General features: G+C 38.3%; 1 protein-coding gene across 2 annotated transcripts in view; it reads right to left on the bottom strand.

The window, feature by feature from the left end:
- Nucleotides 1-9797: 9797 nt before the first annotated feature.
- Nucleotides 9798-13689, bottom strand: part of LOC106585940 (epigen) — a 28793-nt gene continuing 24901 nt past the window's right edge. For both annotated transcript variants that reach the window (XM_014172691.3, XM_045706737.2), the window contains exon 5: nucleotides 9798-10903. In XM_014172691.3, the coding sequence (XP_014028166.1) occupies nucleotides 10846-10903 (58 nt within the window). In that variant the 3' untranslated portion in view covers nucleotides 9798-10845. The remainder of the gene's footprint in view (nucleotides 10904-13689) is intronic.

Below are 13689 nucleotides of genomic sequence, written 5' to 3'. Positions count from 1 at the left end.
AATGTGTCTGTATCTCTGTAATGTGTCTGTATCTCTGTAATGTATCTCTGTAATGTGTCTATCTCTGTAATGTGTCTGTATCTCTGTAATGTGTCTGTGTCTCTGTAATGTGTCTGTGTCTCTGTAATGTGTCTGTATCTCTGTAATGTGTCTGTATCTCTGTAATGTGTCTGTATCTCTATAATGTGTCTGTGTCTCTGTAATGTGTCTGTGTCTCTGTAATGTGTCTGTGTCTCTGTAATTTGTCTGTAATGTGTCTGTATCTCTGTAATGTGTCTGTATCTCTGTAATGTATCTCTGTAATGTGTCTATCTCTGTAATGTGTCTGTATCTCTGTAATGTGTCTGTGTCTCTGTAATGTGTCTGTGTCTCTGTAATGTGTCTGTATCTCTGTAATGTATCTCTGTAATGTGTCTGTATCTCTGTAATGTGTCTCTGTAATGTGTCTGTATCTCTGTAATGTGTCTGTATCTCTGTAATGTGTCTGTGTCTCTGTAATGTCTCTGTAATGTGTCTGTATCTCTGTAATGTGTCTGTATCTCTGTAATGTGTCTGTATCTCTGTAATGTGTCTGTGTCTCTGTAATGTGTCTGTGTCTCTGTAATGTGTCTGTATCTCTGTAATGTATCTCTGTAATGTGTCTGTATCTCTGTAATGTGTCTCTGTAATGTGTCTGTATCTCTGTAATGTGTCTGTATCTATATAATGTGTCTGTATCTCTGTAATGTGTCTGTATCTCTGTAATGTGTCTGTATCTCTGTAATGTATCTCTGTAATGTGTCTGTATCTCTGTAATGTGTCTGTGTCTGTAATGTGTCTGTATCTCTGTAATGTGTCTGTATCTCTGTAATGTGTCTGTAATGTCTCTGTATCTCTGTAATGTGTCTCTGTAATGTCTCTGTATCTATATAATGTGTCTGTATCTCTGTAATGTGTCTGTATCTCTGTAATGTCTCTGTAATGTGTCTGTATCTCTGTAATGTGTCTGTCTCTGTAATGTGTCTGTAATGTGTCTGTATCTATATAATGTCTCTGTAATGTGTCTGTAATGTGTCTGTATCTATATAATGTGTCTGTATCTCTGTAATGTGTCTGTATCTCTGTAATGTGTCTGTAATGTCTCTGTATCTCTGTAATGTGTCTGTATCTCTGTAATGTGTCTCTGTAATGTCTCTGTATCTATATAATGTGTCTGTATCTCTGTAATGTGTCTGTATCTCTGTAATGTCTCTGTAATGTGTCTGTATCTCTGTAATGTGTCTGTCTCTGTAATGTGTCTGTAATGTGTCTGTATCTATATAATGTCTCTGTAATGTGTCTGTATCTATATAATGTGTCTGTATCTCTGTAATGTGTCTGTATCTCTGTAATGTGTCTGTATCTCTGTAATGTATCTCTGTAATGTGTCTGTATCTCTGTAATGTGTCTGTATCTCTGTAATGTATCTCTGTAATGTGTCTGTATCTCTGTAATGTGTCTGTATCTCTATAATGTGTCTGTGTCTCTGTAATGTGTCTGTGTCTCTGTAATGTGTCTGTGTCTCTGTAATTTGTCTGTAATGTGTCTGTATCTCTGTAATGTGTCTGTATCTCTGTAATGTATCTCTGTAATGTGTCTATCTCTGTAATGTGTCTGTATCTCTGTAATGTGTCTGTGTCTCTGTAATGTGTCTGTGTCTCTGTAATGTGTCTGTATCTCTGTAATGTGTCTGTATCTCTGTAATGTGTCTGTATCTCTATAATGTGTCTGTGTCTCTTTAATGTGTCTGTGTCTCTGTAATGTGTCTGTGTCTCTGTAATTTGTCTGTAATGTGTCTGTATCTCTGTAATGTGTCTGTATCTCTGTAATGTATCTCTGTAATGTGTCTATCTCTGTAATGTGTCTGTATCTCTGTAATGTGTCTGTGTCTCTGTAATGTGTCTGTGTCTCTGTAATGTGTCTGTATCTCTGTAATGTATCTCTGTAATGTGTCTGTATCTCTGTAATGTGTCTCTGTAATGTGTCTGTATCTCTGTAATGTGTCTGTATCTCTGTAATGTGTCTGTGTCTCTGTAATGTCTCTGTAATGTGTCTGTATCTCTGTAATGTGTCTGTCTCTGTAATGTGTCTGTAATGTGTCTGTATCTATATAATGTCTCTGTAATGTGTCTGTAATGTGTCTGTATCTATATAATGTGTCTGTATCTCTGTAATGTGTCTGTATCTCTGTAATGTGTCTGTAATGTGTCTGTATCTCTGTAATGTGTCTGTATCTATATAATGTATCTCTGTAATGTGTCTGTATCTATATAATGTGTCTGTATCTCTGTAATGTGTCTCTGTAATGTGTCTGTAACTCTGTAATGTGTCTGTATCTCTGTAATGTGTCTGTATCTCTGTAATGTATCTCTGTAATGTGTCTGTATCTCTGTAATGTGTCTGTAATGTGTCTGTATCTCTGTAATGTGTCTGTAATGTGTCTGTATCTCTGTAATGTGTCTGTAATGTGTCTGTATCTCTGTAATGTGTCTGTAATGTGTCTGTATCTCTGTAATGTGTCTGTATCTCTGTAATGTATCTCTGTAATGTGTCTGTATCTCTGTAATGTGTCTGTATCTCTGTAATGTATCTCTGTAATGTGTCTGTATCTCTGTAATGTGTCTGTATCTCTATAATGTGTCTGTGTCTCTGTAATGTGTCTGTGTCTCTGTAATGTGTCTGTGTCTCTGTAATTTGTCTGTAATGTGTCTGTATCTCTGTAATGTGTCTGTATCTCTGTAATGTATCTCTGTAATGTGTCTATCTCTGTAATGTGTCTGTATCTCTGTAATGTGTCTGTGTCTCTGTAATGTGTCTGTGTCTCTGTAATGTGTCTGTATCTCTGTAATGTGTCTGTATCTCTGTAATGTGTCTGTATCTCTATAATGTGTCTGTGTCTCTGTAATGTGTCTGTGTCTCTGTAATGTGTCTGTGTCTCTGTAATTTGTCTGTAATGTGTCTGTATCTCTGTAATGTGTCTGTATCTCTGTAATGTATCTCTGTAATGTGTCTATCTCTGTAATGTGTCTGTATCTCTGTAATGTGTCTGTGTCTCTGTAATGTGTCTGTGTCTCTGTAATGTGTCTGTATCTCTGTAATGTATCTCTGTAATGTGTCTGTATCTCTGTAATGTGTCTCTGTAATGTGTCTGTATCTCTGTAATGTGTCTGTATCTCTGTAATGTGTCTGTGTCTCTGTAATGTCTCTGTAATGTGTCTGTATCTCTGTAATGTGTCTGTATCTCTGTAATGTGTCTGTATCTCTGTAATGTGTCTGTGTCTCTGTAATGTGTCTGTGTCTCTGTAATGTGTCTGTATCTCTGTAATGTATCTCTGTAATGTGTCTGTATCTCTGTAATGTGTCTCTGTAATGTGTCTGTATCTCTGTAATGTGTCTGTATCTATATAATGTGTCTGTATCTCTGTAATGTGTCTGTATCTCTGTAATGTGTCTGTATCTCTGTAATGTATCTCTGTAATGTGTCTGTATCTCTGTAATGTGTCTGTGTCTGTAATGTGTCTGTATCTCTGTAATGTGTCTGTATCTCTGTAATGTGTCTGTAATGTCTCTGTATCTCTGTAATGTGTCTCTGTAATGTCTCTGTATCTATATAATGTGTCTGTATCTCTGTAATGTGTCTGTATCTCTGTAATGTCTCTGTAATGTGTCTGTATCTCTGTAATGTGTCTGTCTCTGTAATGTGTCTGTAATGTGTCTGTATCTATATAATGTCTCTGTAATGTGTCTGTAATGTGTCTGTATCTATATAATGTGTCTGTATCTCTGTAATGTGTCTGTATCTCTGTAATGTGTCTGTAATGTCTCTGTATCTCTGTAATGTGTCTGTATCTCTGTAATGTGTCTCTGTAATGTCTCTGTATCTATATAATGTGTCTGTATCTCTGTAATGTGTCTGTATCTCTGTAATGTCTCTGTAATGTGTCTGTATCTCTGTAATGTGTCTGTCTCTGTAATGTGTCTGTAATGTGTCTGTATCTATATAATGTCTCTGTAATGTGTCTGTATCTATATAATGTGTCTGTATCTCTGTAATGTGTCTGTATCTCTGTAATGTGTCTGTATCTCTGTAATGTATCTCTGTAATGTGTCTGTATCTCTGTAATGTGTCTGTATCTCTGTAATGTATCTCTGTAATGTGTCTGTATCTCTGTAATGTGTCTGTATCTCTATAATGTGTCTGTGTCTCTGTAATGTGTCTGTGTCTCTGTAATGTGTCTGTGTCTCTGTAATTTGTCTGTAATGTGTCTGTATCTCTGTAATGTGTCTGTATCTCTGTAATGTATCTCTGTAATGTGTCTATCTCTGTAATGTGTCTGTATCTCTGTAATGTGTCTGTGTCTCTGTAATGTGTCTGTGTCTCTGTAATGTGTCTGTATCTCTGTAATGTGTCTGTATCTCTGTAATGTGTCTGTATCTCTATAATGTGTCTGTGTCTCTGTAATGTGTCTGTGTCTCTGTAATGTGTCTGTGTCTCTGTAATTTGTCTGTAATGTGTCTGTATCTCTGTAATGTGTCTGTATCTCTGTAATGTATCTCTGTAATGTGTCTATCTCTGTAATGTGTCTGTATCTCTGTAATGTGTCTGTGTCTCTGTAATGTGTCTGTGTCTCTGTAATGTGTCTGTATCTCTGTAATGTATCTCTGTAATGTGTCTGTATCTCTGTAATGTGTCTCTGTAATGTGTCTGTATCTCTGTAATGTGTCTGTATCTCTGTAATGTGTCTGTGTCTCTGTAATGTCTCTGTAATGTGTCTGTATCTCTGTAATGTGTCTGTATCTCTGTAATGTGTCTGTATCTCTGTAATGTGTCTGTGTCTCTGTAATGTGTCTGTGTCTCTGTAATGTGTCTGTATCTCTGTAATGTATCTCTGTAATGTGTCTGTATCTCTGTAATGTGTCTCTGTAATGTGTCTGTATCTCTGTAATGTGTCTGTATCTATATAATGTGTCTGTATCTCTGTAATGTGTCTGTATCTCTGTAATGTGTCTGTATCTCTGTAATGTATCTCTGTAATGTGTCTGTATCTCTGTAATGTGTCTGTGTCTGTAATGTGTCTGTATCTCTGTAATGTGTCTGTATCTCTATAATGTGTCTGTAATGTCTCTGTATCTCTGTAATGTGTCTCTGTAATGTCTCTGTATCTATATAATGTGTCTGTATCTCTGTAATGTGTCTGTATCTCTGTAATGTCTCTGTAATGTGTCTGTATCTCTGTAATGTGTCTGTCTCTGTAATGTGTCTGTAATGTGTCTGTATCTATATAATGTCTCTGTAATGTGTCTGTAATGTGTCTGTATCTATATAATGTGTCTGTATCTCTGTAATGTGTCTGTATCTCTGTAATGTGTCTGTAATGTCTCTGTATCTCTGTAATGTGTCTGTATCTCTGTAATGTGTCTCTGTAATGTCTCTGTATCTATATAATGTGTCTGTATCTCTGTAATGTGTCTGTATCTCTGTAATGTCTCTGTAATGTGTCTGTATCTCTGTAATGTGTCTGTCTCTGTAATGTGTCTGTAATGTGTCTGTATCTATATAATGTCTCTGTAATGTGTCTGTATCTATATAATGTGTCTGTATCTCTGTAATGTGTCTGTATCTCTGTAATGTGTCTGTATCTCTGTAATGTGTCTGTCTCTGTAATGTGTCTGTAATGTGTCTGTATCTATATAATGTCTCTGTAATGTGTCTGTAATGTGTCTGTATCTATATAATGTGTCTGTATCTCTGTAATGTGTCTGTATCTCTGTAATGTGTCTGTAATGTGTCTGTATCTCTGTAATGTGTATGTATCTATATAATGTATCTCTGTAATGTGTCTGTATCTATATAATGTGTCTGTATCTCTGTAATGTGTCTCTGTAATGTGTCTGTAACTCTGTAATGTGTCTGTATCTCTGTAATGTGTCTGTATCTCTGTAATGTATCTCTGTAATGTGTCTGTATCTCTGTAATGTGTCTGTAATGTGTCTGTATCTCTGTAATGTGTCTGTAATGTGTCTGTATCTCTGTAATGTGTCTGTAATGTGTCTGTATCTCTGTAATGTGTCTGTAATGTGTCTGTATCTCTGTAATGTGTCTATCTCTGTAATGTATCTCTGTAATGTGTCTGTATCTCTGTAATGTGTCTGTATCTCTGTAATGTATCTCTGTAATGTGTCTGTATCTCTGTAATGTGTCTGTATCTCTATAATGTGTCTGTGTCTCTGTAATGTGTCTGTGTCTCTGTAATGTGTCTGTGTCTCTGTAATTTGTCTGTAATGTGTCTGTATCTCTGTAATGTGTCTGTATCTCTGTAATGTATCTCTGTAATGTGTCTATCTCTGTAATGTGTCTGTATCTCTGTAATGTGTCTGTGTCTCTGTAATGTGTCTGTGTCTCTGTAATGTGTCTGTATCTCTGTAATGTGTCTGTATCTCTGTAATGTGTCTGTATCTCTATAATGTGTCTGTGTCTCTGTAATGTGTCTGTGTCTCTGTAATGTGTCTGTGTCTCTGTAATTTGTCTGTAATGTGTCTGTATCTCTGTAATGTGTCTGTATCTCTGTAATGTATCTCTGTAATGTGTCTATCTCTGTAATGTGTCTGTATCTCTGTAATGTGTCTGTGTCTCTGTAATGTGTCTGTGTCTCTGTAATGTGTCTGTATCTCTGTAATGTATCTCTGTAATGTGTCTGTATCTCTGTAATGTGTCTCTGTAATGTGTCTGTATCTCTGTAATGTGTCTGTATCTCTGTAATGTGTCTGTGTCTCTGTAATGTCTCTGTAATGTGTCTGTATCTCTGTAATGTGTCTGTATCTCTGTAATGTGTCTGTATCTCTGTAATGTGTCTGTGTCTCTGTAATGTGTCTGTGTCTCTGTAATGTGTCTGTATCTCTGTAATGTATCTCTGTAATGTGTCTGTATCTCTGTAATGTGTCTCTGTAATGTGTCTGTAATGTCTCTGTATCTCTGTAATGTGTCTCTGTAATGTCTCTGTATCTATATAATGTGTCTGTATCTCTGTAATGTGTCTGTATCTCTGTAATGTGTCTGTATCTCTGTAATGTGTCTGTCTCTGTAATGTGTCTGTAATGTGTCTGTATCTATATAATGTCTCTGTAATGTGTCTGTAATGTGTCTGTATCTATATAATGTGTCTGTATCTCTGTAATGTGTCTGTATCTCTGTAATGTGTCTGTAATGGCTCTGTATCTCTGTAATGTGTCTGTATCTCTGTAATGTGTCTCTGTAATGTCTCTGTATCTATATAATGTGTCTGTATCTCTGTAATGTGTCTGTATCTCTATAATGTCTCTGTAATGTGTCTGTATCTCTGTAATGTGTCTGTCTCTGTAATGTGTCTGTAATGTGTCTGTATCTATATAATGTCTCTGTAATGTGTCTGTATCTATATAATGTGTCTGTATCTCTGTAATGTGTCTGTATCTCTGTAATGTGTCTGTATCTCTGTAATGTGTCTGTATCTATATAATGTATCTCTGTAATGTGTCTGTATCTATATAATGTGTCTGTATCTCTGTAATGTGTCTCTGTAATGTGTCTGTATCTCTGTAATGTGTCTGTATCTCTGTAATGTGTCTGTGTCTCTGTAATGTCTCTGTAATGTGTCTGTATCTCTGTAATGTGTCTGTATCTCTGTAATGTGTCTGTATCTCTGTAATGTGTCTGTATCTCTGTAATGTGTCTGTATCTATATAATGTGTCTGTATCTCTGTAATGTGTCTGTATCTCTGTAATGTGTCTGTATCTCTGTAATGTGTCTGTATCTCTGTAATGTATCTCTGTAATGTGTCTGTATCTCTGTAATGTGTCTGTGTCTGTAATGTGTCTGTATCTCTGTAATGTGTCTGTATCTCTGTAATGTGTCTGTAATGTCTCTGTATCTCTGTAATGTGTCTGTATCTCTGTAATGTGTCTCTGTAATGTCTCTGTATCTATATAATGTGTCTGTATCTCTGTAATGTGTCTGTATCTCTGTAATGTCTCTGTAATGTGTCTGTATCTCTGTAATGTGTCTGTCTCTGTAATGTGTCTGTAATGTGTCTGTATCTATATAATGTCTCTGTAATGTGTCTGTATCTATATAATGTGTCTGTATCTCTGTAATGTGTCTGTATCTCTGTAATGTGTCTGTAATGTGTCTGTATCTCTGTAATGTGTCTGTATCTATATAATGTATCTCTGTAATGTGTCTGTAACTCTGTAATGTGTCTGTATCTCTGTAATGTGTCTGTATCTCTGTAATGTATCTCTGTAATGTGTCTGTATCTCTGTAATGTGTCTGTAATGTGTCTGTATCTCTGTAATGTGTCTGTAATGTGTCTGTATCTCTGTAATGTGTCTGTAATGTGTCTGTATCTCTGTAATGTGTCTGTAATGTGTCTGTATCTCTGTAATGTGTCTGTATCTCTGTAATGTATCTCTGTAATGTGTCTGTATCTCTGTAATGTGTCTGTATCTCTGTAATGTATCTCTGTAATGTGTCTGTATCTCTGTAATGTGTCTGTATCTCTATAATGCGTCTGTGTCTCTGTAATGTGTCTGTGTCTCTGTAATTTGTCTGTAATGTGTCTGTATCTCTGTAATGTGTCTGTATCTCTGTAATGTATCTCTGTAATGTGTCTATCTCTGTAATGTGTCTGTATCTCTGTAATGTGTCTGTGTCTCTGTAATGTGTCTGTATCTCTGTAATGTGTCTGTATCTCTGTAATGTGTCTGTATCTCTGTAATGTGTCTGTATCTCTGTAATGTGTCTGTATCTCTGTAATGTGTCTCTGTAATGTGTCTCTGTAATGTGTCTGTATCTCTGTAATGTGTCTGTATCTCTGTAATGTATCTCTGTAATGTGTCTGTATCTCTGTAATGTCTCTGTTAAGTGTCTGTGTCTCTGTAATGTGTCTGTGTCGCTGTAATGTGTCTGTATCTCTGTAATGTATCTCTGTAATGTGTCTGTATCTCTGTAATGTGTCTCTGTAATGTGTCTGTATCTCTGTAATGTGTCTGTATCTCTGTAATGTGTCTGTGTCTCTGTAATGTGTCTGTAATGTGTCTGTATCTCTGTAATGTGTCTGTATCTCTGTAATGTGTCTCTGTAATGTGTCTGTGTCTCTGTAATGTGTCTGTATCTCTGTAATGTGTCTGTATCTCTGTAATGTGTCTCTGTAATGTGTCTGTATCTCTGTAATGTGTCTGTATCTCTGTAATGTGTCTGTATCTCTGTAATGTGTCTCTGTAATGTGTCTGTATCTCTGTAATGTGTCTGTATCTCTGTAATGTGTCTGTATCTCTGTAATGTGTGTGTATCTCTGTAATGTGTCTGTATCTCTGTAATGTATCTCTGTAATGTGTCTGTATCTCTGTAATGTGTCTGTCTCTGTAATGTGTCTGTATCTCTGTAATGTGTCTGTATCTCTGTAATGTCTCTGTAATGTCATTGTATATGTATTTATGTCCACAACTTTATCATGCGATCTCAGTCACTTGAAAAAATCTTTGTTGTGTGTGTGTGTGTGTCGTGTGTGTGTGTGTGTGTGTGTGTGTGTGTGTGTGTGTGTGTGTGTGTGTGTGTGTGTGTGTGTGTGTGTGTGTGTGTGTGTGTGTGTGTGTGTGTGTGTGTGTGTGTGTGTGTGTGTGTGTGTGTGTGTGTGTGTTTGTGTGTGTGTGTGTATTTTTATTTTTTGACTGAGAAATAAAATGAAAAATCAGTCAATCCAAACTGTACAGCGGCCATTTGATGAATGGAAAGAGACACCTGTTACAAAAACACCATAAAGTTTAATGACATTCTGAGTCAAGCCAAGCCTTTGATCCTGGGTAAAGCCTACAAGGTAGGGAGGGATGTATTTTCTGTTTGTCAAGATTTACATCGTTTTCGTTTTCAACACCACAATAGACTTGGATATTGAAGCGCACAAAGCCGGTAGGCTTTCTTTATTGGTTGTGTGGTGCATTGGCACAGAAACCTGTTGTTGGAAAATTCGTTGCATATATTTTATATTATAAATATGGCATCAGAATGTTGAAAATCAGATTTCCCCCCTTAGCTGATCGTTGTCTGCAGACGGCTCTGTGACGTAGGCCTAAGGAAACAGGAAGGGAGAGTGAAAACCCTCCACCTTCTGGCTCATAGCCCTGCGCTGCAACGACTGTAACACAAACGCATGCTTAAAGTGGCAACGTCGATATCCCCGTTTATAAACAGAGGGTCGTTATTGTTATTTTGTCGTCGTAAATTCTACGAGGTGGGGGGGGGGGGGGAGCAAATCTTTTTACGGTATATTTTTGGAGTGACAACAGGTGCATGTTAGCACCAGGTATAAACGGGGCTGTAGAGTCCTTCTATAGGGAATATGGTGCCATTTTGTACCACTCTTTCATCCTGACCTGGCTGACTGTTAGTGTCCCTGCTGTTTTAGGAATCTTTTCAATCGGTTGTAATTCTAATACCTGGTGGTTAAATGAGGCAACATGTAGACCTCTCTCATGTAATTGGTGATGTTGACTTCTTTATGAAAAATCACCATCTTCAGACAACAGGGATCAGATTTTATAGACATTTGTTACAAAACAAACCCCATTAAATACATGTACACATACATTATTTTTTATTTTTAATAATAACTTATTTTAGATATTTAAATAAATAGCCTCAATTTGATTTGGGAAGTCTTTGTTGGTTATGGAATTGTTGGGACAGCAAAACAAGACGAGGTTGGTGGTGATGATGATGATGATGATGGTAATTATGATGCTGATGATGAAGATGATGATGATGATGGCGGTGGGGATGATGAAGACGGGGATCAAACTGAGTTCTCCGAGCCACCGTAGGTCTTGTAGAGAAGGGGCTGTTTTTCACACCTAGAACGAGAGAGAGAGAAAAGGAGGTCGAGACAGAAAATTTAAAGTGAGACAAACGATAGAAATCCCGGTATTATATCTTACACATATTTAAATGTTGTGTTCTGTGTGAGGTTTGTTTCTGCGTTACCAATGTTTCCAAAAGACAGTTCTGTCTCAACTTGCTCTGCTTCTATGTCCTCATATTGTCTAGAAGAGACATGCCTCTCTGATTAAAGGAAGCAATTATGTCAGCTCTATTCATGATATTTCTATGTTCTGTATGTCAGTGGTGTCATGCACTTATTAATATTATTAGGAGGTGCCAGAAGCACATGAGGATAGATGGGAGGTGGTCCGTAGGGGGTTGATCGACCGTAGGGGGTTGATGTGAAGGACAGAGTCACATCGAGCGTAGGGGGTTGAGGTGAAGGACAGAGTCACATCGACCGTAGGGGGTTGATGTGAAGGACAGTCACATCGACCGTAGGGGGTTGATCGACCGTAGGGGGTTGATGTGAAGGACAGAGTCACATCGACCGTAGGGGGTTGATGTGAAGGACAGAGTCACATCGACCGTAGGGGGTTGTTGTGAAGGACAGAGTCACATCGACCGTAGGGGGTTGAGGTGAAGGACAGAGTCACATCGACCGTAGGGGGTTGATGTGAAGGACAGAGTCACATCGACCGTAGGGGGTTGAGGTGAAGGACAGAGTCACATCGACCGTAGGGGGTTGATGTGAAGGACAGAGTCACATCGACCGTAGGGGGTTGAGGTGAAGGACAGAGTCACATCGACCGTAGGGGGTTGATGTGAAGGACAGAGTCACATCGACCGTAGGGGGTTGATGTGAAGGACAGAGTCGATGTGAAGGGGTACGGGGTTATTGAGGTAGATATGTAGATATAGGTAGGGCTAAAGTAACTCGGCAACAGGACAGAGTCGATGTGAAGGGGTACGGGGTTATTGAGGTAGATATGTAGATATAGGTAGGGCTAAAGTAACTCGGCAACAGGACAGAGTCGATGTGAAGGGGTACGGGGTTATTGAGGTAGATATGTAGATATAGGTAGGGCTAAAGTAACTCGGCAACAGGACAGAGTCGATGTGAAGGGGTACGGGGTTATTGAGGTAGATATGTAGATATAGGTAGGGCTAAAGTAACTCGGCAACAGGACAGAGTCGATGTGAAGGGGTACGGGGTTATTGAGGTAGATATGTAGATATAGGTAGGGCTAAAGTAACTCGGCAACAGGACAGAGTCGATGTGAAGGGGTACGGGGTTATTGAGGTAGATATGTAGATATAGGTAGGGCTAAAGTAACTCGGCAACAGGACAGAGTCGATGTGAAGGGGTACGGGGTTATTGAGGTAGATATGTAGATATAGGTAGGGCTAAAGTAACTCGGCAACAGGACAGAGTCGATGTGAAGGGGTACGGGGTTATTGAGGTAGATATGTAGATATAGGTAGGGCTAAAGTAACTCGGCAACAGGACAGAGTCGATGTGAAGGGGTACGGGGTTATTGAGGTAGATATGTAGATATAGGTAGGGCTAAAGTAACTCGGCAACAGGACAGAGTCGATGTGAAGGGGTACGGGGTTATTGAGGTAGATATGTAGATATAGGTAGGGCTAAAGTAACTCGGCAACAGGACAGAGTCGATGTGAAGGGGTACGGGGTTATTGAGGTAGATATGTAGATATAGGTAGGGCTAAAGTAACTCGGCAACAGGATGGATAAACAGTAACAACAGTGTATGTGATGAGTCAAACGAGTTTTTGTGGGAAAAGAGTCAGACAGATCAACATGTCAAAAGGTTAAATGTCCCTTTTTACCTGTTCAATTGTCATTTTAATTAATGATGCACATTGATTTATTTATAACTTTTATGCCTTAGGAGTTTAGTACAATTGTTACACTCCTTGCCAGCAGGCATGCCAGTGTCGTGTCTTTGGCTATGCCGGATTAAGTGATATGACATGCTAACCTATAAAATTCTTTCTCTAATTAATATTACCTGATTAAGCTAATCATGTAAATGTAATTAACTAGAAAGTCGGGGCACCACGGAAGAACGTTTATAGAGCCGTTATCTTCCGAATAAACTCTTAAAATACTTAGTAATACTTTACATCGGTAGCAGTCAATATTAACCCTTATCTTATTTTCAGTCTCATAATGAAAGTTTTAAATTCTTGGCTATCTTCACAAACCCTGGCTAACAAGTTGAATCAGCAATACCAAATTGGGTTTAATTATTTATTTACTAAATACCTAAACTAATCACACAGAATTACATATACACAGAATACAAATTATGTCATACAGAAAACGTCCTGGTGGACGGAACCTGTATGATGGCTGGTTACACAAAGGAAAGGGGGTTGGGCTTGAATGAAAGAGCGGGAAGATTTAGGAACGAAGAAACAGCAGCTATGCTATCGTAAATACATTATCTTATGCATTACTAAATTACCGCCCATTTGGAAAAGGAAAATGCAATAAATATTTACTCTGAGCTGCGCTTCGGTATATTGGTCGTAGATGCTGGCCGGGTTGGCCAACAGATCTTCCTGTCCTCGGAAGAATGTCTCTGGTGATAAATTGGATACGTGGTGGTATCTTCATCCGTCTGTTAGACTGGATCCGTCGTCCGTCCTTTCCTAGCCCCCGTCTACAGCGGCCGCTGCTAACTCAACGACTAGGAAGTATCACTTCTGTAGTGAATAAGCTCAAAGTTCATACCATTCGCCACGAAAGCTCACGCCGAGGTTGGCTTAGTTCTGTACTTGACGTGTGTCC

This window comes from Salmo salar, chromosome 24 (genome assembly GCF_965601325.2).
Source record: "Salmo salar chromosome 24, fSalSal1, whole genome shotgun sequence".
In the NCBI taxonomy this organism is placed as follows: Eukaryota; Metazoa; Chordata; class Actinopteri; order Salmoniformes; family Salmonidae; genus Salmo; species Salmo salar.
This window is presented reverse-complemented; position numbering and strand designations above follow the sequence as displayed.